General features: G+C 41.0%; 1 protein-coding gene across 2 annotated transcripts; it reads left to right on the forward strand.

Moving 5' to 3' along the window:
- The first annotated feature begins 1579 nt into the window (after window positions 1–1579).
- Window positions 1580–26363, forward strand: LOC117536252. 2 transcript variants are annotated; one of them, XM_034201046.1, is made up of 7 exons: window positions 1580–1873; window positions 2074–2112; window positions 19819–20054; window positions 21579–21762; window positions 21878–21973; window positions 22313–22820; window positions 23670–26363. In XM_034201046.1, the coding sequence occupies exons 2-7, from the start codon at window positions 2086–2088 to the stop codon at window positions 24602–24604; spliced, it is 1986 nt and encodes a 661-aa protein (XP_034056937.1). In that variant the 5' UTR covers window positions 1580–1873; window positions 2074–2085; the 3' UTR covers window positions 24605–26363. The 2 variants fall into 2 exon arrangements, with proteins under 2 accessions (XP_034056937.1, XP_034056936.1); XM_034201045.1 differs by having other exon boundaries at window positions 1580–2112.
- Window positions 26364–27520: the final 1157 nt, after the last annotated feature.

Below are 27520 nucleotides of genomic sequence, written 5' to 3' on the forward strand. Positions count from 1 at the left end.
CAGATCAGGTATTTAACTCATTTTCAGAAACCTGTTATTAACTGCACTGACTATTAAATCCTGTTAAATATGAACATAATTCCCCACTTTTATTCTAAATGTCACGCGTATGCTTAAAGTCTTACTTCTAAATTATTATCTAAACTATGTGTGCACAGTTTAGTAATGTGTTTACAGATTTTCAGATATTTTCGTAACCAAATTAATTACCTTTAACCCTAAAGCCAGTTGTTCATTCAACTTGAAGTTTTGTTATACATTTCACATTTTGCTATCCTTTTTTTATAAACAGGTAAATGAATAGCAACGGACAAAAGAAAGAAACAATATATACATAAAAACAAAATACAATGAACTTCTTTTTTAAAAATACAAATAAGGGTGAGAGTCTGTGTGGCATGAAGAGGGCAGGTCACAATCTACGTAACTTTCTTTTAAATAAAATCTGTTCTATAAGGGCTGATAAACTCGATCCAACCTTCCCAACATTTATCACATAGATCCGTCTTAAGTCTTAAAGAAAATGTCAGTTTTTCCATCACAGAAATGTCGAGCATCCCATTAAACCAGTCCGATGGTGTTGGAGGGTCTCTACTGTACATAGCAATTTTTTTGTGATGGCTTTTTTACTGGCAACCAACGTTATCTTAAACATATACATTTTGGAGAAGCCAAGAAGCTGTGGTGGAGACATGCCCAGATATAAAACTCGAAAAGAATAATCCAACTTAACCTTCAAAACTTTTTCTATGCCGTCTCTGATCATCGTCCAGTAAGTCTGAATCCCAGAGCAAGCCCAAAACACATGGTGATGATTCGCTTTCGCGTTCCCGCAGCATCTCCAGCATGTTGTCTGTCCCTCCCTTGTCTGCCTCAGAGCAGGTGTTCACTTTATATTCTTCAGTGTTTTTGTCTTGTATTCCTATATTTTTGTTTCATTGAGACACGTGTCACTTAGGATGAATACAAGTATTGCATTTACTGAATGTTTTCCCCCACCCTGGATTGTCCTAAATACACAGCACTAGTACATTTATCAGCCACACGTACAAAGTGTGTAGAGGCACACTCAGTGTTACTGATGCATAACATGTCTCTTATTTCACATAAAAATCGCACATCTTGTCAACCCTGAGCGACACAAGCACAGACACACACACACACACACACACACACGGACGGACACACACACACACACACAAGCACACACAGAATAATAGCAGCATCAGTCGTGGCTGGGTGCACAGACGGAGAGTGAAGCACAGGAGGAGGAAGGCATTTTGAGACAGATGGTGACGAGAGAAAAAGGCAGAGTGTTCAGAAACAGAGACGGGAGAAAAAAGGAGGACGGATAAAAAAAAAAGAGAGAGAGAGAGAGAGAGATAGGTGAAGGAGAGAAAAACCCTGAATGGATGTTTAAACTGATGCTGCTCTCAGCCAATCAGAGCATCCGCCTCCATCCTTCTTGCATCCGGGCTCTGTGATTGGCCGACTGGAGCAGAGCTGTAGAGATACAGAGAGAGAGAGAGGGAGAGTGTGACAGGAGAATAAGAAAGAAGAAGAAGAAGAAGAAGAAACTGTCAGATGAGGAAGGCTCTTCTCTCACCTCCTCCTCCTCTTCCTCCTCCTCTCTTCATCTCCTTCAGTGTGTCAGCAGCCTCTCTCTCTCTCTCTGCTGATGCTTTTTCGCTCGCCTGTGTTTATTCCTGATTCTTGAGGAGAGACAGAGAGGTTTAATGGGATGGACCTGCTGCCCACCGACTGCTATTACTGCTGCTGTTTACACCGCGGCATCATGGGAGCTGTAGTCTCCTCTGCAGCCCGGGAGGACAGCTGATTAGCCGGGGATTGTGGGTCATCAGAGTTTGGAAATGTGAGCTGGTGGACAAACAAGGCTCAGCAAACTCTCTAGCTTTCTATTGTCTTGATCTCTTTTGGACTCTTGTTGTTTGTTGTCCCTTTTCTGTCCTCTTCATCTTCCTTTCTTACCTATTTTCTTTTTTTAAATCCTTTATCCCTCCATTTTTTATCCTCGTCTCACTCTCCTTCTAATTTGTGTCTGTCGAGGAAAAGGGAAAAGTCAGAATGGGTTGTCGTCTCACCAAGACCAAGGTGAGTGACCTTCTGCACGTGTGTGTTATGGGGTGTGTGTGAGAGAGACCAAGTGGGAGGGAGTGAAGGAGAGTGGGAGTGAGACAGAAAGAAAAGGGGAGAAGAGAAACTGATAGTGAGATGTGATGGTTGTTGAGACGACCTGCCCTCTGTTAGATCACTATAAACACACACACACACACACACACACACACACACACACACACACACACACACACACACACACACACACACACACACACACACACCCCAGATAGTACCAGTAGACCCTTACATTTGCTGAGAGATATGTGTGTGTGTGTGTGTGTGTGTGTGTGTGTGTGTGTGTGTGTGTGTGTGTGTGTGTGTGTCATCTTTCCCCATCATAAGGTTAACATTTGAAAGTTAGTGCTGACTCAAATGTTAGCATGCTCACACGCTAATCTAACCAGGTCAACATTAAACCAGACAATAGCACGTTAGCCTTTTCATTGAGAGAATATTAGCATTCTGATGTTAGCATTTAGCATTGCTTTACACTGTTACTATGATGTATGGCTGTAAATACTGTCATTTCCAGGAGCCTCAGCTGTCATTTCTACGTAGGAGTATGATGCAAAGCAGGTGTAGCAACAGTTGTTAAAAGTTTGTTTATCTTTCTCTTGGTGGAGTTTTTTTTCTATATTTGAAGCGTGGGATGGAGGATCCTCTGAGGCAAATGTGGTTTTGGCAGATATAAATAAAACTCATTTGACTTGCAAACTCAGATAGTACTTGTTGTTTTGATGGGAGCAAACCACAGCTGGATATTTGGTTATCAGGCTGATCTATAGTAGAAACTGTGTGCAACACATCTGACTTTACATATTGGAGCTAGTGTCCCAGGAGGACAATCCAACAGGTAATGTTTACTTAAAGATCTTTCCCTGGACTCTAAACATGTTGAACAATCTGTTGAAGTTTCACATTTGTTAGTGACATAATCAAGGGGTTTTGCAGAGTCGTCCAATAATAATGCTCTCTTAATGTTGCTCCAAACATCATTTGTTTGATTAGTCATTTCTAAAAAAAAAGGGAAATGGATATCAGGCCAACACACAACAGGGGATTTATTTTCTGGTGATTATTTATCATGTTTATATTTCTTTATACTGTGTTTTTGTAATCAATATTTTCATACACAAAGCAACATCATTTTTTTAGGAACCAGGTTGATTTTCTTGGGGGTGTTTGCATCGTGAATGAGGGCATCAACCAGTCATGTTCTCACTGGTTAGAGTTTCATAAGACAGTGAAACGGCTGTATTTTAGTTTGACCCAAAGTTCATCCTCTGAACCAGTGCATATCAGATCACTACTTCTGTTTGTAAAAAAACAAAAGTGCTAGACATATATCTGCAGTTGAGTATATCACATTTTTGTGTTGTTCTTTTCTCACCCCATGTGTAAAGGCATCAAGGCAGAACATAGAGTATTTAACGTATCTTTGCTTTGGGTCTTATATTGAATAATTGACCTTCTTTATTCTGGAGTTCATTGCCAACACGTGGGTGTTTTGTAAGAAATTAAATATAGGTCGACCTATTGTTACTGTAAAACTCTCAAATGTCAATATGTGGTTCGACTGACCATCCTGTACCTGCCATGTGCTGAATGCAGAGCTTGAAACTGCTATTGATCGACTTGTTTAATTCCACCAAGGCCATTTTTCAATGCTTTAAAGATAAATCTGGCACAGCAAGCTCCAGTGGTGACTAATCTGCAGCAGAGCAAACGCAACACTTTTTAAAAGCAAAGGCAGAGAACGACTTGGTTTTTCTGCTCTGCTTTTTTCAACGTGAACAGCACAGCAACACATTATGTAGAGCGCTCCGGCTTCGCTTCCACAAATTAGTCTGTCACTGGGAATTCTTCTTGGATGTTGTGGTTACTGAGAAATCCTCTCCTGCTTGTTACAGCGAGAATCCACATCTCAGTAATTGATGTCTGTAGATATTTTTCCCTCGCAATCATCGGTGACGAGAGCTCTTTTAGCTAAGCCCGCGTTTTCATTTAGCGCCACCTTTCCTGGCTGAACGCCTCTCTGATCAAAGGGCTCGAATGGCTGCAGTTCGACACACACTCTTTAGACATGCAGAACTGAACAATCTGCAACAACGACAGCACGACGGATGAGTTCTGGCACATGTTCATCTCTGCTCGTTGGAACACTTGATTATCCGGCTACGCATGTCAGAGGAGGTTTTTATCCTGGATGCATTGATGGTGCGGTGCTCGTAAACAAACAACTTATCAGATGACTTCCTGACGTACACACACACACACACACACACACACACACACACACACACACACACACACACACACACACACACACACACACACACACACACACACACACACACACACACACACACACACACACAGTTAATGAAAGCAGTGGACCCTTCAGACAGACCAACACAGGACAGAGAGAGGGCGGAGATCATAACTGGACCTGATGGCTGCTAAGGTGACCTGATCTGTGAGATGGAGGACAAGCGTCACATAAACACAACACATGAAATACAGTCACTATATATAACGGTCTACCGTCTACATATATAACCCATCGCTTTATATAGGGACGAGAGAGGCAGATAAACAGAGTCACTCAGAAACCCAGAGAAGGCTCACTGCTTCCCCTTTGACCGTGTGCAAAATATTATGAATAAGTTATACTCAGATACGAGTAAAGTCAGCTGAATGGGGAACATTTTTAGCTCGCTTATATTCCATCAAAACAAAAAGGCAAAAACCCTCTGGATCTGAAAAGCAAATCCAATACGGAGGAGCTTTAAACCTGCTTTCTTTCAAAGACCAGCAGGACACAACAAAACTGTTGGCAAAAGGTCGCCAGATTGTATAGAAGTCTATGTGAAAAGACGGTACTTCGCCCTAGATTTATCACCTTTAGGTATACGTTTATGGTCTCAATCTCTAGTTTTGAGTCCATGTAATACAGCATGATGGTAAATGATGGTCCAATTTAGAGTAGAATAGACGATTAAGCAGAGGTGCTTTGGGGCGCTGCCTAAGTTGCTAAAACCTGTAACTGTCATAACCGTAAATCAAGATGGCAACAACCTTAAATAATATCTCGCCGCTTCATAACAGTAGTCTACAATCCAATGGATGACGTCACCCTGACTACCTCTAAGTCTTATAAACAGTCTTTGAAGTTGAGGCACTCGTACTGCTAGCTTCAGCCCAAATCCTGCTCCTGAAAGCAAGGAGTTGTAGGGCTTCATAATGTGCTTTTATTTGGTAAAGGATGATCCAGTGTACCCTATGCCAAAGGATATAAGCAAACAGAAACAGTGAGGCGCCTTTCCTTAGCATTTAGATAATTCTGAAGACTCATATCATGGCTGCCACTTAGGGGTATTAACAACTAAGAACCTCGATCAGCCAGAAAGACTATTCAGAACAAAGCCCATTGGATCCTAGTCCTCAATGTTTAGAAACAAGGTCCCCTATTATACTGTTTTTCATCAATATATTATAGGTCTCAGATATATACAGAACATGTCTCTGAAGTGTTTGGCTCCAAACACCAAACAGATCATTGCAGCATTACCCATAATCCCCTCTGTTTCAGCCCTGTTTCATAAGTGCTGATTCTCTGTGTGTTACTTTAGATGAAAATAAGGAGCCCCTCCCCACGCCCCTCTGAGAGAGATTTGGTTACAAAGAACACAATGGTGCTCTAGAGGAGATTCAGGTGATAAGGGGGGGGGGGGGGGGGGTACCTTGGTTGCTGATTGGCTAATGGTTACACAAGACAAAACATCGTTATGACATCATAAAGTGGCCAAAATCTGATCAGCTCATTTTCAGACAGGTTTTTATAGAAATGGATCAAAAAGAGAGAGAATCTTTGTTCCTGTAACTTTCAGAGTCTCTTTACACAGAGGGGACACATGTTGATGTAGAAGAGACATGAAGAAGAGGGGTCACATGTTGATGTAGAAGAGACATGAAGAAGAGGGGACACATGTTGATGTAGAAGAGACATGGAGAAGAGGGGACACATGTTGATGTAGAAGAGACATGAAGAAGAGGGGACACATGTTGATGTAGAAGAGACATGAAGAAGAGGGGACACATGTTGATGAAGAAGAGACATGAAGAAGAGGGGACACATGTTGATGTAGAAGAGACATGAAGAAGAGGGGACACATGTTGATGTAGAAGAGACATGAAGAAGAGGGGACACATGTTGATGTAGAAGAGACATGAAGAAGAGGGGACACATGTTGATGTAGAAGAGACATGAAGAAGAGGGGACACATGTTGATGTAGAAGAGACATGAAGAAGAGGGGACACATGTTGATGTAGAAGAGACATGAAGAAGAGGGGACACATGTTGATGTAGAAGAGACATGAAGAAGAGGGACACATGTTGATGTAGAAGAGACATGAAGAAGAGGGACACATGTTGATTTAGAAGAGACATGAAGAAGAGGGGACACATGTTGATGTAGAAGAGACATGAAGAAGAGGGGACACATGTTGATGTAGAAGAGACATGAAGAAGAGGGGACACGTGTTGATGTAGAAGAGACATGAAGAAGAGGGGACACGTGTTGATGTAGAAGAGACATGAAGAAGAGGGGACACATGTTGATGTAGAAGAGACATGAAGAAGAGGGGACACATGTTGATGTAGAAGAGACATGAAGAAGAGGGGACACGTGTTGATGTAGAAGAGACATGAAGAAGAGGGGACACATGTTGATGTAGAAGAGACATGAAGAAGAGGGGACACCTGTTGATGTAGAAGAGACATGAAGAAGAGGGGACACGTGTTGATGTAGAAGAGACATGAAGAAGAGGGGACACGTGTTGATGTAGAAGAGACATGAAGAAGAGGGGACACATGTTGATGTAGAAGAGACATGAAGAAGAGGGGACACATGTTGATGTAGAAGAGACATGAAGAAGAGGGGACACGTGTTGATGTAGAAGAGACATGAAGAAGAGGGGACACGTGTTGATGTAGAAGAGACATGAACAAGTGGATTTTGCACAATAGGTGACCTTTAATGTACAACATGCAACACCAGAAAAGCGCCATTCTGCAACATGGTTAAACAAATAGCAGTGTGATTCTCACAAAAAAACATGTAATAACTACGTTTGTCCACAATTTCTACAAAAACGCCTCTGAAATTGTAAGATCCCTACGTTTTTTTCACCATACATTCCAATGTCACGTGATCTTCAAATTTCTCCCTGCAGAAGAAATAAACATGGCCGAACTTCGTTTTATTCTCGATGGAAAATGCCTATTTTAAAGTTAGTTTGGCCATTAAAATGCGTTTTGATGTCATTTGATGCGAGAAATATGAGTTGTTATTTCAGATTATGTGGGCAGTGGATGTACATGATCTTTAGTTTGCTAGTTATTACGAAGATTACTTCAGGAAATTGTGTCTATACAACGTTTTCATTGTTACCAAGGTGGTTGCTAGGGACGCTGCTATCGATATTATTTCTGTTATGTTGTGTAACAGTTTAATGGTGTAATCTTTATTGCTACCCCCTTCCCCGTCAATGTATAGTGTTGGTCCACAGTGCAAACGTATTAGTTTAACAAAATCCGCATCTAAAATTGTGGCATAGATACGTTATTTTCCCCTGTGCAATTCCAGTCTCACATCTCACAGCACATCGTCATAAACAAAAACCGACCGAAAACATTTTTTTTTTAAATAAAACAATACTTTATTTCGAGTGTGCTTGCTTTTCTCTTTGGAAGTCATCACATAACGGCATTGTAATACACGGTTCGGCTGCATTAAATATTACATATCTGCCGTAGTTCTCTATTTATAGAGCCCTGATGAGAAGACTTCTAGACAAACATGAGGAACTGCCGCCAACACTGAAAACGTGACATGGATCATAAATATATCAGCAATTAAACAACATCTTACATTTCTTTTCACACAATACGTCTCCTTGCAGTATCAACACTAATTCGGCTGACTTTTATATTTGATCCAATTGGTAGATAGGCTGTATTTACACCATAAAGGTGCACAGCTGATATAAAGGGACACCTAGTGGTTAAAGCATGTTATTGAATTTCATTATTTTTATTATTAGATATTAATAGGATCCCTATAAAGTATATTCATTACTCGTTATTCTCGACTAATAGTTCATTAAAGACTGTATATAATGACTATTTTGCACATCCCTTTCAAGATTTCAAGATTTTCTAAGGTTTATTGACATATCATATAGGCCTACACAACTATGGTGTAGTTATGCATTGAATGAAAAACTTGGGTCGCAGGTTCCTCAACAGTGCATTACAAGACATCTATCAATATTTGTGTATACCTCCAGCAATGTTAACTATGTTGAAGCACTTATTTTAACTGATATTATACATATGTATTATACTCTTATAAGATGTATGTAGATAGTATAAGACAGGGCTATTCAACTTCATTAGCAAGTGGGCCAAATAGGAAAATCACAATACTTTGTCAAGGAATCACTACAAATAACTCTTGCTTACAGTATTGTTAATAGATACTAATACATTAAATGAACTAGTCAAGTGCATCCCTTTTTTTAACTTTAATTGTATCAACATAAATCATTACAGAAAGCAACCAGTCCATAAAAAAGTAGGAAAGCTTCGGTTACAAGGCTTGACACAAAAGTGCAAAATGTTGCATCTTTAAAACTAAGGAGACATGAGGTTTTTCCCCCAACAGTTCCATGTCCACTAATTAACAGTAAGTAGCCCTGTGTATAATATCCTCAACACTTCCAAGCATACATAAGGTGCATTGAAGACAACACAAGTCCATAAAATGTAATACTAAATGCAAATAGAACATAGTAAAACAATAGCCATCAGACTCACAATAACATTCATATCTTGTAAACATTTTTACAATTTTCGAAACAGTAAGTAGTCTTGTTTGAATGACCATAAAATGAATGACCATAAAAACAGATCTGCATACATACCATGAATCAGACTTCTGTCATGTTTAGCCTGTTTGAGTCAGTGAGAGAAATTACACTGCCTTGATTTAGCTATTTCAGCATAGTTTGGCTCATAAGTGGTAAGAGCAATCCTGAGACACTCATGCAACTTCTCATTGGTCATGGAGCAACGTGCCCTTGTTTTGATGGCATTCATATGAGAAAAGCTAGACTCACAAGTATAGGTAGATCCAAACATTGTCAGTATAAGCAAGGCCACCTTCCTCATTGTTGGCCACTTGACTCCGTTCAAATGATGCTAGCAGTCCCTGTACTTTCCTTCTCCGTTCCTCTGAGCCCACGGGAAAACTGGCAGAAAACAAGCCGTGATTTGAGTTGTAGTGTCGCTTTACGTTGTATTCTTTCATCACGGATATACTTTCGTTGCACAATAAACACACTGGTTTATTACTTGTTGCGGCTGGCAAAGTAAATACATATTTGTCAGTCCATTCATTCTGGAATTGGCGATTTTCCGAATCGACTTTACGTTTCTTGGGCTTGGAGAGAGACATCTTGAAGCTGTTGTTAACTAAAGTACTTTCTCTGTGGCCCGCGAACCAAGTGTTTAACGTGAGTTTGACTGAGCCAATGACAAGTGCGGACACAGTGCGTTTTTTTTTTTTTTTAATGAGCAGAGCGCGGCAGGAAAAATAACGGATTCAAAATAATTCAAATGAATGGAAAAACCAGCGTTTTCGCCGCATCGTCGGATTTAGTGTGATCAGACATTAGTTTTATTTATGCTATTACACATATGCCATTTCGATTTGCAGGCAACCTCTTGTGGCCAGAAAAAAGTTCTGAAGGGCCTGATTCGGCCCATGGGCCGCTAGTTGAATAGGCCTGGTCTAAGAAATGTGCAGAATACGACAGTTTAATGGTGGAGGTATACACACATTGATAGATGCACTGTTGAGGAACCTGCGACCCAAGTATTTCATCTCCGGCCTTGTCAGGTATTGAACAATCAATAAATAAAGAACACAGAATTATTAAATATAAAACACAGAATTTGTGTGATTATACTAAATGATTTACAAATAAACACCACTGCATATTTACAACTGTTACACATGCTGATGTAACGCAAATGTTCCAACTTGGGATCAATAAAGTATATCTTATCTTAAGATGATCGATGGCTACTGCCATATTTGCCTCTGAACCTTGACAAGTGCATGTTTCAGGCTTATCAATTAATGTAATGTAATGTTATCAATTAACAACAGGAGGGGTCACAAACATAAGACCAGCTGTTAAATAAAGCTCTTCTGACCTTAGCTGTCATGTGGGTATATTAATGCTGCCCATTATGGACACAAGCAATTTTCACGCATTTATTAATTATATGTTTTAAATGTGAGTGTTTCCTATCCCCTAAACCTCCAGGGATGTACACAGTTTAATACTGGCAACTTCTTATTATGGGAAATATGAAAACGTCTTTTAAAACTACAACTCCCAATAGAGACGTGCCATAGATACAGAACATGTTGCGAAACACAATAGCCAGCATGTGTAGTTCTGGGGACGGGGTGAGGGAGGGAGGACGCGGTGGACCAGTTCAAATCCAGTTTTGGACAGTCTGCCGTTGTTCCATCCCATTTCAATTGCTGTTCGACGCTCGGCGTAACCCTCGGAGCACACTCAAACATCCAATCACAGAGCTTGAGGACTATCACGGGGTTTGTCAAACGAAGCGGAGAGAATACTTACTTCCGGGTGTAATATTATCTAAAGCAAATGAGCTGCTCCGACCCTCGGTCCTGACGGACTCCAACTTGTGTTTATTAATCAAACAAATACAAGGATAATTATGTGTTATTGTTGAGTAAATGGAGAATTGCACAGGGGGAAATAACGTATCTATGCCACAATTTTAGATGCAGATTTTGTTAAACTAATACGTTTGCGCTGTGGACCAACACTTTAAATTGACGGGGAAGGGGGTAGCAATAAAGATAACACCATTAAACAGTTACACAACATAACAGAAATAATATCGATAGCAGCGTCCCTAGCAACCACCTTGGTAACAATGAAAACGTTGTATAGACACAATTTCCTGAAGTAATCTTCGTTATAACTAGCAAACTAAAGATCATGTACATCCACTGCACACATAATCTGAAATAACAACTCTCGCATCAAATGACATCAAAAGGCATTTTAATGGCCAAACTAACCTTAAAATAGGCATTTTCCACCGAGAATAAAACGAAGTTCGGCCATGTTTTTTTTTTCTGCAGGGAGAAATTTGAAGATCACGTGACATTGACGCCGGCCATTGGAATGAATGGTGAAAAAAAAACGTAGGGATCTTACAATTTCAGAGGCGTTTTTGTAGAAATACTACGTCCTACGTTGTGGACCAACGTAGTTATTACACGTTTTTTTGTGAGACTGGGTTGGAACAACAAGAAATAGGGAAGAAAATAGATATCCATTTGTCCTTATCAACCCATTTTTAAACAATGAAAGTCTGCAGTCGAGGTGAAGGCTGAGTTCTGTCTCAGAGAGGATCAACAAGCACGGTCCATTATGGCTGCTGAAGATAATGTAAATGTTTGAGCAGGGAAAAGAGAGAGGAGGACCACACTTGTATTTGTCTGGCAGGATATAAGGCAGAGGAACAGGATGTTGTTTCACTTGATTGTAAAGACACTGACAGCTTGACATAAATGGGTGGTTGTGCAGTCGCCTGTGGATGTACAGTACATTTAACATCCTTAAAGAGCTGCTGGAAAAACCTACATTGACTTAAATAGTGGCAACATGTCTTTTGAAGTGATGAATTATTCGTGTTTCTTGCTCGGCATCATTTTCTAAATCGATGCCAAAATGCATAAATCATTAATAAAACTGTAACAATTATAACTTGCATAATAACACAAATTAAATACTGTAATCATCCTTATAATACAATAATAGCTGCATCCAAATAAAGCCACCATTCATACCTTTTAATGATCCATGCACTATATTTCTGAGTAAAAAAACATCACTGTGTATTGTACAAAAGGAAAAATGACTCACTTTCCACTTCATCCAAATCACTCACGCAATCTATTTTTCTCCTGAATATGTCAGCCTCGATAGTCAGAGAAAATAATACACGTTTGATAAAGGTCCTCGGCTTATAGGAACAGGATGTTACATTCATTTTGTTTTACAGCAGATGTATACAAGCTGTATGTCCCTTATTTTGTTTTCAACAACAAAATGTCTCATTCAAGGATCTCCTGTTATGAAAGACGATAAAAGATTACACTGTAGATTTATTTATATGTTGAGTCAATATTTGAGGTGACATCTGTGTTTTTGTTAATGGGAATCACTGACAATGAAGTACTTTTTTGAACACATATGGTTTGTTTATGATGCAGGCCACAATCCCTAAATGTTACATTCATAGTTTCATTGCACACCTCCAGATTAGGGTCCGTGCTCACTTTCAACGTTGGTGGGGGTGTGTTGTTTAAGACGATGATACAATTAAATATGGAGTAACAGAAAATGGGTTTTAAAGTTGAACCAGATGATAAAACACGGCAAGAGGTTTTGTAAAACTTGCAGACAGGACTTTGCAGACAAGTGTTACACTTTGTCACAACGATAGCACGGAAAACAGTCTTTAAATAGCTTTCATGGGACGAAATGAATGCAGGAATGGTATGTATTTGATTGATGTAATGACTTGATGGATGCACTGCGTTGAAGCAAAAGTTGAGCAAGGTATAACTTTTTGCGAGTCAACACTTGTTTTCTTTGCCGGGCAACCCTGTGTTTCGCCCCACTGCACAACAGACTGGTTTCATTCAAATGAATGAATGAAGAGAGGGCTGTTCTTTTATGCAAGGCTGAACTCTGTGCAAATGCAGCCGGAGCGTGTGGAAGTCGTGGCGGTAGATTTGCATGTAGTGCTAAACTCACACCACATTTTTTCCCTAAGTGTGTTAGCTCTCCAACCGTGACCATAACCAAAACTAAACCGTAGTTTATATATCCATGACCACATGCTTTCCCTAAGCTGACAACACCACCAGACACAGATATTGTAGAAAGAAGGATGCAAAACAGTCAACAAATGTTCCAAGTCAATCTTCCGGCTTGTGTGGAAGGCAAGGCAAGGCAAGTTTATTTATATAGCACCTTTCAACACAAGGCAATTCAAAGTGCTTTACAACAAACGAAAGACATTAAGAAAATGGCATTTAAAATCAGTCATTAAAAAGAAAAGCTAATAAAATAAACATTGAAAGAAAAAATACATGGATAAAAGTTACAGTGCAGTCTAAGATATGAATAGTTCAATTAAAAGCAGCGACAAAAAGAAAAGTCTTCAGCCTGGATTTAAAAGTAGTCAGAGTTGCAGCGGACCTGCAGGTTTCTGGGAGTTTGTTCCAGATATTTGGAGCATAATAACTGAACGCTGCTTTACCGTGTTTAGTTCTGACTCTGGGGACAGAAAGCTGACCAGTCCCTGAAGACCTGAGAGATCTGGATGGTTCATAATTTAGCAGGAGGTCAGAAATGTATTTTGGGCCTAAACCATTCAAAGCTTTATAAACTGTCTGTGTACAGACAGAGAGATCGAAATACTGTTTCCCACAATCCCAAATATAAAAACAATGTATATAGAATATAAAAATATGTGTGCAAATATGTATATATATATACACACAGTCAAAGACACATTGTTACATGTGCACACATTAAGACCTAAATAAAAACACAACAATCAATATACGAAAATAACAGTCACTTCAATATTTTGAGAATGTACATGAGTGCAGATTGTCTATTGAATGTGTATTATTGCATTCTATGGACAATTTGCACTAAATTATTGTTGTCTTTAGACTTCAATACCTAATGTCTCGAGTAAAGTCTCTGACGTCAGATATCTCTCATCTCGTCTGGCCTTAGATTTGTTCAGTGAGTCTGAGGCTGATCAGCACACTGAACTTATTCATCACTGGATGTGTTTGAAACTATTTTGCATAATGTTTAGACATACTCTGCTTCCTTTTACTGCAGCTTTCTTGTATCGTAAAACACAGTGGAATCAATTGTACTTGTGCCTTGTAAGCTTTGAGTGTTTTATTTCAAAAATACTTAAAACAGAATCTCGGCTGAACGTGTTTTTTCTAAAATTCAATTGAAAATGACTTTTGTATCAGATTGTATATGCAGAAACTGAAATTCACAGGATCTAATCAAATATTCTGATACCGTTTTGTAAAGCTTTCTGCCTCTGACACTTTTGATTACATTTTTCATGGTGACCGTGATTTTGTGCTGAGAACGAAGAGTGTCAAATTTTGCCGAGTTTTGCACTTTGAGTGAAAATTGAGTCAAAGGCTTCGTAAAAAAAAAGGAACTGTGAGAGAGAGACATGAAGGGAGATAGAGAGAGATCAGCCTGTGTTACTGTCAAAGTGCAGTGGAGCGCAACACACTTCTCCAGGGTACAGCACATCACTCTCACTCTGTGATTTCTATGTGTGGCTGTGTGTACATTTCTAAGCATGTTTGTGCGTGTTTGACTTTAAGTGAAGCTGGTTTCCACATGTATGAACTGGCGTGTCTTTATACACATGGGCACATCTTCCTGGATCTATGTGTGCTGGTTTTTGCCATATTAATGTCTGTTTGTGACCGCGGAGTGTGTGTGTGTGTGTGTGTGTGTGTGTGTGTGTGTGTGTGTGTGTGTGTGTGTCGCCCCAGGCCTTGCACTAAAGACTCTAGTCTTACTGGTCCAGGGGTTACAGTGGGCCGCTCCTGACTCTGACCTACATCGTGCTGCAGTTAAGGCCGAGTCTCATTAACTTCCCTGCATCTTAACTCTCACATGCGTTGTTATAACACAGACCACCACTATTATAGTTGTGTTGTCGCTTACACTCAGCAGACATGACAGGATGTCCTTTAGGGCCTGAGCTGTCCTTTTGAGCTGACAGAATGGTGACACACTTGCCTTTTGCATTTGAGACCTTCACTGTTTTTTGTGAGCTCTCTATTGTAACATACAAGCTCATTGTGTTTGTGAGAAATAATAAGTAAAGTCATCATCCTGATAATTGATAATTATTTAAAGAAGACATATTATGCTCATTTTCAGGTTAATATTTGTATTTTTATCCCTACTGTGACAACAAGTGGTTTATTTGTATCATACTGCTTGTGCTGCAGTCCCAGTCTGATTGGTCTACTGTTTAGAGATGTCCCGCCCCTTGGCCTATCAAGTGCAATGTGTTGGAGTGCCAACCAATAGAAGCGTGAGTGTTACATAGTGATGTCATTATGTTACAGAAGTAAACAAAGGAGTCCAATGGAGGCATTCAGGGGAGAGGAATTATCGGATTTTAGCCTTTGCAGACCATTTAAATGCACAAAACCCTATAAAACACTACAGCAAAGGGGAAACCCAAATAGCATAATAGAGCCCTTTAAAAAAAGCCTATATATAAAAAAAGTCTCATCTGTTTATTATTGCTCACTTTTCAGTCAAAGGTCAAACTGAATGATGTTGCCCTTGAATAGCCTGACTGAGCAATATCAGATGATATTATACAGTATATAAAACACATGTTCTTCCAGTAACAAGAAATACACTAGAGATGTAAGTATAATATAACATGGTCAATAATGTAAACACTGTAGAGTAGACGAGTGTCAGACTTGAACTTTCAACTGCTCAAAAGGACTCTATTGTTGCCTTTGTACTTTTTTTCTTTTCTTTCAAGTGTTATGACATTAGGGTCATGCAGAGTGAGATCGCTACCCCTTTAAGAGAGGGGTGTGGCGCGTGCATGTGATGTGGGAGGGGCGGACTGGCCATTGGGAATACCGGGAGTTTCCCCGGTGGGCCGGTGCTGTGTGTGGGCTCAACATTAAATTACATTTTTTTTTTTAATGTGCCTAAATCCTACCGGCCCACATTTGTAAGTGGGCTGGGCCGTTTTGATAGGCTACCTTTGTTCTATCTATCAGTTTCAATTTCACACATCAGGCCCGTAGCGGCTGTCACTGCGCAGTGAACGATCAGGAGTGAGTGACTGAGAGACCTAGCTGGCAGTTGCTTACAGATGGATAAACAAGCTCCAAAGCGTAAAGGCATTTTTGTATAGTTTGTGTATACAGTATTGTAGCGAGCCCTGGGTTCAGAGGGAGGGGCGGCTGTACGGCTGTACCCGTAGGATAGAAAAGGGGGAAGTGACGTCTGACTCAGAGGTCGCGCGGCTGTGGAGAAGAACGTGTTGCCCACATTCTGTTACTGAGTTTAGGCTAGTTAGCTAGCAGGTTTATTGTTTTGGGTGCAGTCACTTTTTCCTCTGCTTGCTGTTCAAATAAATGTTGAAAGAAAAAGTAAATCTGTTTACAGTTCTGTTTTATATGGGTGTTGAAGAAGAAGAATTGGGAGGGATGAAACCCTCTTTAATGGTCACACATGCAGAGCACACAGCACACAGTGAAATGTGTTCTCTGCTTTTAACCCATCCTAGCACCAAGAGTCTAGTACTAGGAGCAGTGGGCAGCTATTGTACAGCGCCCGGGGAGCAATGGGAGTGAGGGGGGAAGGGGGATGTCCGGTGCCTTGCTCAAGGGCACCACCAAATTGGGTCAAAATGTTATTGCATCAATGATCTGTTAACATTAAAATCACTAAATATATGCTGTAACTATTTTTGCTCTAGGCAACTCAAGGGCTCAGGTAATGTGATGACTATATGAATAATTGTCCGAAATAACATAAAATGCATAGGGTTTTTTGTTAAGTAACATACTTTTGTCGCCGGCCGGCCGATACATGCCGCGCATTAAGTGGGCCTGTCTGTCAATTAACCCCCGGGCCACTTTCCCCCCCCAGTCCGCCCCTGGGTGTGGGTATGGTAGAGCGAGAGTGAGCGAGCGGTATATATGTTTTCTGGAAATGAAACGAGGCAGCAGGAAAAAGCATAGGTCTGTGATGTATCTTGTGAAACGGAAGAACTAAATAAATACAACGACCTCCCAGACGAGCTCGCCTCTCTCCAGTGATTTCATAAAGTGGGTTATTGAATCCGAAGCGTGTTGCTTCTGCCCTGGGAGACGACAGAGAGTCATCCTCCCGTTTCCTCGACCACGGTCTGGGAGCCGACAGGAAAGTTCAACACAAGAATAGTTTCTTAAAGAAATTATTTTCCATTTATATGATAACCCTGGGATATAAAATGCTCCAACAGCAAGTCATCCATGGTGCTATAAGGTTGTTTTTTTTCAGAAGGTTGCTACTGTATTTATAATCTACACTTTAAATAAGGGAGCTTCATTGAGCTGTGATTGTAATAGGAGTTCACAGCGCGGAGCCGTGCGGGGCCCGTTATTGGTTGCGTTTCCACTTATAGCCGCGTAATACCGGCTAGCGGGTACTATTTCACTTATTTCTGGCCCCATAAAATCGAGGTTCTTTCCGGGCCAACAACCAGGCTGTGTCGGGCTGAGTATGCTAAACTAGAGAGTGAATCGCTGGCAAGGGGGCTACAACTAGGCTACAACAAGATGAACATATTTGACCGTGATTTAATTGTAATACATGTTTCAAAATGATGCCGAAGTAACAACATACTGATACCGGTTAGTAAAAACCATGAATTAATGCTTCGACAAGTCTGCAGACAGACGGCAGGCGAAACACCCTTTTAAAATGTGTGTTTTCTAAGCTAACGTTGTATATGCTCCGACCGTCCACACTCACAACGGCCTATACAGACATAAATAAACCAGCGACTGTATTCGCCATGACACAGGCAGTCTGTGGTTTATACTTGTTTAACTTTTGTCTAGTTTCTGAACAGATATGAGGAGCTGTGAGCTCTGAATGCTAAGAGCTAACGGCTGTGTTGTTTTTCTGGGGCTCTCATTGAAGATGACGTCACGGCTCCGCCTACACTGCGTTACTATACATACTACCCCAGCTACTAAACTGTAATGGAAATGCGCCATAAAGTGAGCCAGTCCTAACAAGGCCTAGCCATATCGAGCGAGCGGGCCATAGTTAAAAAGAGCCTTGAGTGGTTGAAAGACTAGAAGAGCACTTGAGCACAATGAAATTCCATCTACCTTTGTACTGTATGCGTCATGATGGGTCAAGACCATGCAGAATTTAGTGCTGGAGCAAATATTTTCCACGAATGAACACACCTTCAGAAAGAATGAGGAAATAATCACCAAACTCAGCATCTGTCGCTCTTTCGCTCTTGGAGCGCTCTTTACTGAGATCCAGCATACAAACTCAAAGGCTCAATCTTTTATCCGTTTATATAAAGAGAGGGTGAATCATACGCAAAGAACTGACTGACCTGTATTGGAAAATAAACTCCCACTGTGCCACTGCTGCCTTTATCTGTTATGAATGTCACAAGGCTCAGGACCCAAACGCACAACACCAGAAACAGGTCAGGATTACAAGGTATTTAATAAAAGGCAAAAACACAAAACGCTAACTAGGAGGATCAAAACCGAGAAATTATAAGATCCAAAAACTCTAAACAAAACATCTACATGGACTATCAAAAATGAAACAAAAGGAGTCTATCAAAAATATACTTGATAAGACAAGACGAACTGGCACAGGACAAAGGGAGACGCAGACTATATATACACACTAGGTAAGGGGACACAGGTGGCAACAATTAAGGGAGGGGCTGACAATCACACTGGAGGGGAAAACACACAAGGGCAGGAATGGCTCTGAAACGAGAGGGAAAGGTTACTACAAAATAAAACAGGAATTCACAAACAAAGCAAAAGACAAAAGGACTGAACTAAATGAATTAACTTAACATAAATGTCTAGACACCACATTATCTTTCATCAATACAACGGATAATACTTGAATGTCTCACAGTCGAAGCATTATGTATGTCTTATAGGGCCTCAGATCTTAAAAGCAACCTCCTAGTGACCCTTTCTTAAAAGCTGAATGTTTGAGAAGACATACAAATTGCAGGAATGTGGAATTATATAACTGCTTCTGTGCGGCATGTGTATCTTTAATGTTTAGTCTTTAAATATTTTACGGCAGGGGGGGTCCAAACCCCCTAACCCTAACCCTGACCATTTTGAATCGGCCCTCACTCAGCAAATTAAAAAAGTATAATGACTTAAGTATAATAAACTTCCGCTTGTTTTATATTGTACTTCTAAATATGTTCAAATACCGGTATATTACACAGTATTCATGTGTTAATAATAAGCCCAATTTTCAAATAAATTCAAAGACAATTAAAGTTGAAAACATGTTTTAACAAATCTAAGTTGATAAGAAAAAAGCCCAATAACAATTCTACATGACAAACTTGAAATATAGCCTTCATATTTCCTCTTATTCTCAGCAATCTGAAGCTTCTGTTTTAAGGAAGGAGCCGCTAACAAACTAAATGAAACCCTCTGGAGAGCTGTGAGCTGTTTTTTTCTTAAAGCATTTTCAAGTATGAAGAATAATTTACCTATATTGGATTTACTTTTCCAATTTATAACTGAACTTATGAGGCAATATACCTCTAGTGAGCGGCCCAGCCCTTCTTATATTTTTCTGTGAGAAAGGTTTGGACACCCCTGTTTTACAGTAAAGCATTCCTTGCAAGTATAGTCCAAATCCTGATATGTGTTGTTCCCTCTCGTCAGGCCAAGACTCACAAACCGGCTCAGCAGCACCAACACCGGGAGGAGTTGCACTTCGTGGATGAGTATGGCCAGCCAATCACAATGCAGGTGGAGGCGAGAAGGGAGCATGGTCACAGGAGGCGGCGGTCTCGATGCGGCCCTGAGTTCAGCGTCCCAACAGAGAGACACTGGGAGGCCCTGAGAGCCATGGGGCTGATGGAGGGAGAGGGGGGCCAGGGAGACGGATACACTGCAGGGTGGGTACTGTTGGATGCTTAGGGACTGGGGTAAAGAGTTTAAAGGTCCCCGATTATACTGTTTTTCATCAATATATTATAGCTCTCAGATATATACAAACATGTCTCTGAAGTGTTTGCCTCCAAACACCAAACAGATCATTGCAGCATCCCATAATCCTCTCTGTTTCAGCCCTGTTTCAAAAGTGCTGATGGGGGGGGGGGGGGGGGGGGGGGGGTGTTACCTTGGTTGGTGATTGGCTAATGGTTACACAAGCCAAAACATCGTTATGACATCATAAAGTGGCCAAAATCTGATCAGCTCATTTTCAGACAGGTTTTTATAGAGAGAATCTTTTTTCCTGAAACTTTCAGAGTCTCTTTCCACAGAGGGGACACATGTTGATGTAGAAGAGACATGAAGAAGAGGGGACACATGTTGATGTAGAAGAGACATGAAGAAGAGGGGACACATGTTGATGTAGAAGAGACATGAAGAAGAGGGGACACATGTTGATGTAGAAGAGACATGAAGAAGAGGGGACACATGTTGATGTAGAAGAGACATGAAGAAGAGGGGACACATGTTGATGTAGAAGAGACATGAAGAAGAGGGGACACATGTTGATGTAGAAGAGACATGGAGAAGAGGGGACACATGTTGATGTAGAAGAGACATGAAGAAGAGGGGACACATGTTGATGTAGAAGAGGGGACACATGTTGATGTAGAAGAGACATGAAGAAGAGGGGACACATGTTGATGTAGAAGATACAGGAAGAAGAGGGGACACATGTTGATGTAGAAGATACATGAATAAGTGGATTTAGGTGAACTTTAAGCTTTAGTTTGAGAAAGGGACTAAATTATGAATCTCGGGTTGTCCTAAGTAAAGGCAAGAAGACAGTAATCTAAATAAGCGTTGGACTTTTTTCTTAGTTACATATTTGGGAATAAGGTTAATGTTCGGGATTAGGGTAAAGGATTGTAATTGGGGGTTAGGGTTAACAGTTGTGTAGAGCTTTGGACAAGGTCATCATTTTGGAAATGGGAGGGGAATTTGGAATTAAGTTAAAAGTCTGGATGTGTGGGACAAGGGTACGATTTTTAGAATGGGCCAACAAGTATTGGACTGACGTAAAAGTTTGTAATGCAGAAAAAAGTGGCCTTAGCCTTAAGGAAAATATATACAATGAAGACCTCTACTTCTACATCTATTGATGATTCAAACATAGGGAAAACACTTTTCACTTCAGGCTACAGTTTGCAGGGTCAGCATGATATTGCATTGAGTCTCTTGGCGCTTTTATAAATATTCATGAGGGATAGGTTGTTCTGCTGAGGCAGCTGTCAGTGCAACTAATTTGATTATACATGAGAAAGAAGACTAAATATTCATAGAGGAATTTACATATCATGGAAACAAGAACCATTTACATCCATGCAAATCTGAATAAAAAAGAAACCCACATGATCTGAACTCTTACACATTTCCCTTGACATCACCTTCTTGTAAAACATGACCTACTTGCTTCTTCCACACAGGCCATATTATGGTCACATGGCCGTGTCACCTGACCTGTACTCGGCCAACAGTCACATGATGATGTCGGATGTCTATCCACCCAATGGATACCTGCCTAGATCATCCAATGATCAGCATCAGGGGAACAGCTACTTGCCCAGCGTCTCCTACAGCTTAGATCACCTGGACAGACTGGACTACCAGGTGATTTGTTTTATTGTATTGTCTTCTGAATTCATTCTAGGGATTGCTATTATATATTTCACAAGTAACGATTTGAGACTAATTTCTAATTTCTGATCTATTTTTTCTATTCCAGACTCCAGAAATGTTGCCCTACCAGCCTAACTCAGAGAGCTGTCTGATTGGCTGCTACAACACAGAAGAGATGGAGCCCAATCATTTCTCCGGACAGGTATTTTCAGTGATGGCATCAAAGCCATTTTACTTCTGATGTGGTTGTCCTTTGCGCTTGTTTAACAAATCTCTTTGAATAAATTCATTTGTGACTGATATTTTGTATATATTGATTGTTGTGTTTTTATCTTAATGTGTGCATATGTATAAATGCGTCTGTTGATTGTGTATATATAGGATATACATATTTTATACATATTTGTATTTTTGTATTCGGAATTGTGGGAAACGGTATTTCGATCTCTCTGTCTATACACACAAACTGAAAGATTGACAATAAAGTTGATTTTGACTGACTTTGACTTTGATTTGAAATGTTCTCTTACTTGCTCTTCAGCAGGACTACCAGCCTCCCTGGCGGTCTGATCGTCATCTGGGATACCTCCCCCTCAGTGAGCTTGACAGTGGGCTTGGATGTGGTCCTGACAGTCCCCAGAACCGGGCGGCGTTCTCCGAGGCAGAGACAGACGCCATGTCTTCTCTGCCGGGTCACACCGCCTCCTCCCAAGGCTCTACCTCTTCCTCCGAGTCCCTCATCTCGTCTGAACCCAGCGACTCGGGTTTCCACAGCGTCAGCACCGGGGAGCACAGGCGACTGCATAAGATACACGGAAGCCACGCCCATCGACAAACTCACCATCTTCGCTCCGGCCACTCCCCTCGAGAGCAGAGAGGACGCTGGGATTTGGAGTCCATCCCAGAGACCACTCAAATGACTCACTCTGGAGCACCACAGGCGTCCCGTTGCACTGTGGGTAACAGCACGACCACCACAGTTCACTTCCACAGAGCTGAGAGAAGTCCCACCTTACCTCGCCACCGTTCACCACCTTCCCCTTCCATTGGTAAGTAAAGCCCTCCAATTATTATTATTTGATTTTATATTCACCTAATGCCATATTTTACAGATTTGTAAAACCATAACATCAGAAGGACTATCAACCAGATTATAATGTCAGAGTTTTAGGAATCGTTCAAAATGTTCGGTCCATGCATACTTAGAGTATATGAGTGTAAGGGAACATGCATGTACGTTTATGATAATGACTTGGTATCTTCTTATTTTCCCCCTGCATATACCCGATTAAGAAGCACAGAAACTGCCAACGAAAGGTTCTTTAAAACAGAGAAGTAGGAGTGCTCCTCACAACCAAAAAAAAAAAAATATATATAATATATTTAACTATTATGTATGGTATTCAAAACATTTGTAGATTTGCATAAAGACAGACCATAACATCTTACAAGAAAATGCTGAATCATTCATGGTCACCATTTTCCTTCAAGGGGATGAATGAACTTGATTGATGGTGCAACATCAATCAAGGAGTAGTTTGAGATATGTTCCTGTTATTCAGCCTTTGATCCTGTAACATAAAAATGTACATTTGGGATGAATGCAGTCCTTGATTTATTTAGATACCATTCCAATAAATCCCATAAACATTGGCAGTTTTGCGAGGCATCAATGTCTTTGTTGTCTTGTTTAACACCAACAAGCTACAGGTAGCTTTTTGAGACCACTTTGAGGTAACTGTTAGGTGTTAGGGCCAAAGGTGGTCCAACATGTTTTTCAAGGTATTGAGTGCAGAGTTTTCCCTGGAAACAGGTCTTGCAATAATGACTAAATGGAGAAGTATGTATTTGGACATGCATTGTAAGACTTCAGACCTCATTACTTATTTTGTCTGCAGGTTGTCACACTGAGCCCTGCCAGCGTAGGGCTCTGTGGTTGGAGCAGCAACAGCATGGTGGCGGGAGGATAGAGGTTCCAGTGCGGAGTCGAACAATAACAGATTTGAGCGAAGGCCAGCGCCCCCGCAGGGCCAGTCATCCCAACATGGCCGATCCAAACATTCTCCAGAGCAGCCAACCGCGAGCAGCCAGCAACACGCTGGGCCCGAGGAGCAGGGCCAGTTATCCCAGTAACTCTCGCCCCACCAGTCACCACCTCAGCATCGACAGAACCAGTATGATCAATCAGCAGAACATACTGAGAAACAGCAAGTGCATGAGCCGGAGCAGAGAGGAGGACTCCCTCTCTAAGAGTCCTGGGTCCGGCTCCAGTGGAGCGTCAGACTGGCGCGGGTTTCAAACCTTAGGGAGTCGCCCCGGCATGCCTACAGCTCCCTCTGTTCCTTACTACAGCACCCTGGGAGCCCCACAACATCACCCTCGCTCTCCCCCCTCTCCACGCTCCAGACTGTCCAATCAGAAGTCAGTGAGGAACCAGCTCCTGAGAGCACGAGCTTACCGATTGGCCAGGGAACGCAGCGAGGTCACAACAGATGAGGATGTACGAGGAGAGGGGGAGAGAGAAAGGGATGATGACGGGGAGGATGGACGATGGGCTGGGAGATACTGGAGCCGCACCGAAAGAAGACGCCATGTTGCGTTATCACGGCAACACAGAGAGAGGAGGGGAGGGGAGGAGCATGGCGGGGGTCTTCAAGGGTCGCTGTCGTCTCAAACTGTGCTGGAGCTGAGCCACATGAAGCAAAACCGACTGAGGAACCGCAAACTGCTTGATGATTGGACAACTGTTGAAGAACTGCTGACTCACGGGACTCGAGTGGAGAGCGACAGTCAGCTTTGTCCCAGCCCTCTGTTATCAGTTACAACTGTCTGATTGGGAAAACTCATGATACACATTTCTATATTTATGATGATTGATGAAAGTAGCCAATACACACTCAGGCCCAGATTCATAGAAGGTTTGCGTAGTTAAAATTGCAAATGTCTGCACTAAATTGACCAAATCAGAAAGGCTAGTTTTTGGTGACAGAAGTCATGGATCCATCAATTACATTTAAATTAGATCATTTTAAACCCTTCGCTGCTACCAATTGCATAGTCAATATATGGGGAGGATAGGGGGAGCCTGAGGATATCAACCAAGTTAATATATAGCTGATAAACCAAAACAATGACTTAAAAAAGGCTAAAAGTTGTCTTGAGCTGCTGAGTTGGTGTTACACTTAAAAGGATTGGCAATACTAGTGTTAAGTGCCATTTTCACATTGCATTGCACCAGTCTATGCAATGTTAAATGTTACCATTTTTTAAATAAATAAATGCTTATATAGATGCTTGCAGACATGAGCTTAAACAGATTCACAGAAATGTAAAAATGCAACTATATTGGACTTGAATACAATAAAAAAGGATCTTAGTCTGGTCATTTACTGTATCAATGAAAGTCTGGACATCAGAGCATAAAAGTATCTATTCATAGGGTTTCAGAATTATAAGAACAACATGGCCAAAGTTGCAACTGGGGTCAGACCAACAAAAAAGGTTCAAATGAAAACAAATGTATGGCAATCTTCCTATCCTAAACCTAAACTGACAAACTGAACCAACGCTACAGTCTGACAAGAACAAGAAACTTCTGATGGAAATATTGCTATAGAAATGAGTTTCTGCAGGTTTGTACGAGTAAAGGACACTAACGAGCTTGACTGCATCATTAACAGATTCACTGGACGCACCAGTCGGACTCTTCACACACCAGACCGCCTGTGACTGCTCTGAAATAACACACATCGGTTGTGTTGCCTTGTGGAAACGTTTCTACATCTCCTTTATCTGGTTTAACTGCCTTTGATTCCGTCTCTGTGCCATAAATTGTCAAAAGGGTGACTTTAGGGTGAAATTATAAAAATTGTAAGCCGGTTGGAGGATGATCAAACCGCCTCTAAATCCACTTTGACGTTGTTGCACCAAACTGTTGTTGTTGTTGTTCTGGCACCACTTTCACAGTTTTCATCCTGGGTTGTTTACCCTTTTAATCTCTCACAGACTTGGAGTGTAAATGAATAAGATATTTAGAGAGGGCTCACAGGTCTCCATGCAGCAATGTTCAATCCGGTTTCTATTTAGTTCTTAGTATTCTGCTGCATTTAGTGATCATAGCTGTCCAAAGAGGATTTATACATCTGTTTTCAAATCAAGGGTTGCCTAGGTGCCATAGTTGGACATTTTGTGGACGACCCTTTCTTTGTTTTCTCTCGCATAAAGTTAGATGAGAAAATGTATCCCAATGTATGTTGAATATGGAGCTACAGCCATTAGACCAGGGGTTCTCAAAGTGCGGCCCGCGGGCCAATGGCGGCCCTCGGAAATGTGTCTGGCGGCCCGCGATAGTTAATGTGACACGCTGAAATGCATGCGTTATATTTTAATCCTCCATGGTTGTATCTAGTAAGAATTAGAATGGAATTTAACCCTCTGAAGTCGGTGGACGCGCCGGCGTCCAGGTGCGCATAATTTTACGTAATTAATCATATATTTTCGATTATAAGGAGTAGAAATATGATTCAGATATCCGCGGAATCTCTGGAAGAGTAGCTTTTCCAGTCTCCTGTGAGACTGTAACCAGGGCACAGCAGCCAATATGGCCGCTCAAAGCAGCTTGACTTTACACTGTGTGGGATTGGTGGATTTGTGTGTCCGTCAAGGAAATCTCGGCCGGCAGCCATCATGGTCTGAAATGACCAATGACCAATGAAAACATAAACCACGTGTCTCCCATCAGTTTACGTCTGTGAGGGGAGAGAGTCTTCGACTCTTCTGAAGAAGAAGAATACAAAGACAACAACAAGGATCCATTTGGACATGGGTAAGTGTAAATATTAAAGAAATACATTTAAAAGGTGATTTAACAAAACATCTAAAATCGAGAAAATACCCTTAGACTCCAGAGGGTTAAGAATGGTAAAACTGCGCCCCCTGGGTTGTCATTCCTAAATTATGAATGACAGCTTGTGGAAAGTTTGCTAGACTACTGGTTGCATGGCAACTAGGCATCTCGCGAGTTGCGGTAATTGGTTAGTACAATAAAGAAAGGATTTGTTTTGGAATTATTTTGTGTTCCGTTTTTTCTTGGGCGGCCCTCAATCCAATATTGGGTACCTAAATTGGCCCTCACTCATCAAAACTTTGAGAACCCCTGCATTAGACTCTTATCTTACTTAGCATACATACCAGAAGACGGTAGGCTAGTAGAACAGGTATAAATCCTCCAGCAGGCCATTTTGGGACCATACGACAATTTGTCTGAAGACGATAAGCCTGATAGACTTCTTTCAAGCACCGGCCATTTTTGTACTGTTGCCGTTAGTAATTTAAGATATGAGGATGGAGTTGGAGTTAAGAGACGAGGTGATTGATACTGGATTGACTGAAGTAGCCAGTTTAGAGTCAGTTAACTTTTAATTATTTAGATTCAGATAGAAATAATCAAATTGCTGTTAGTCGATGAGCTCCGATATTGTATTTCAGCAAACGCTTTCTGCCTCTATTTCATGCCACCAAATCCTACTCAAATGTGATTGGTCAGTACCAAAAACCAAAATCCTGTTCAGTTTCCTGCTCGTTCTGAATTTATATACAGTTTAAAAAGATTATAAAGCAGTAATAGGTCCCAGTAAAACTAAACATGCAAGAAAACATATTTATTTTTAAGCTTTAGAGGATTTGATAGGCAGATAATCTTTACCTTTGGACAATGTTTCCCATTGTTTAGAGCCTATATGGTCAACGA

Source organism: Gymnodraco acuticeps, unplaced genomic scaffold, assembly GCF_902827175.1.
Source record: "Gymnodraco acuticeps unplaced genomic scaffold, fGymAcu1.1, whole genome shotgun sequence".
Lineage (NCBI taxonomy): Eukaryota > Metazoa > Chordata > Actinopteri > Perciformes > Bathydraconidae > Gymnodraco > Gymnodraco acuticeps.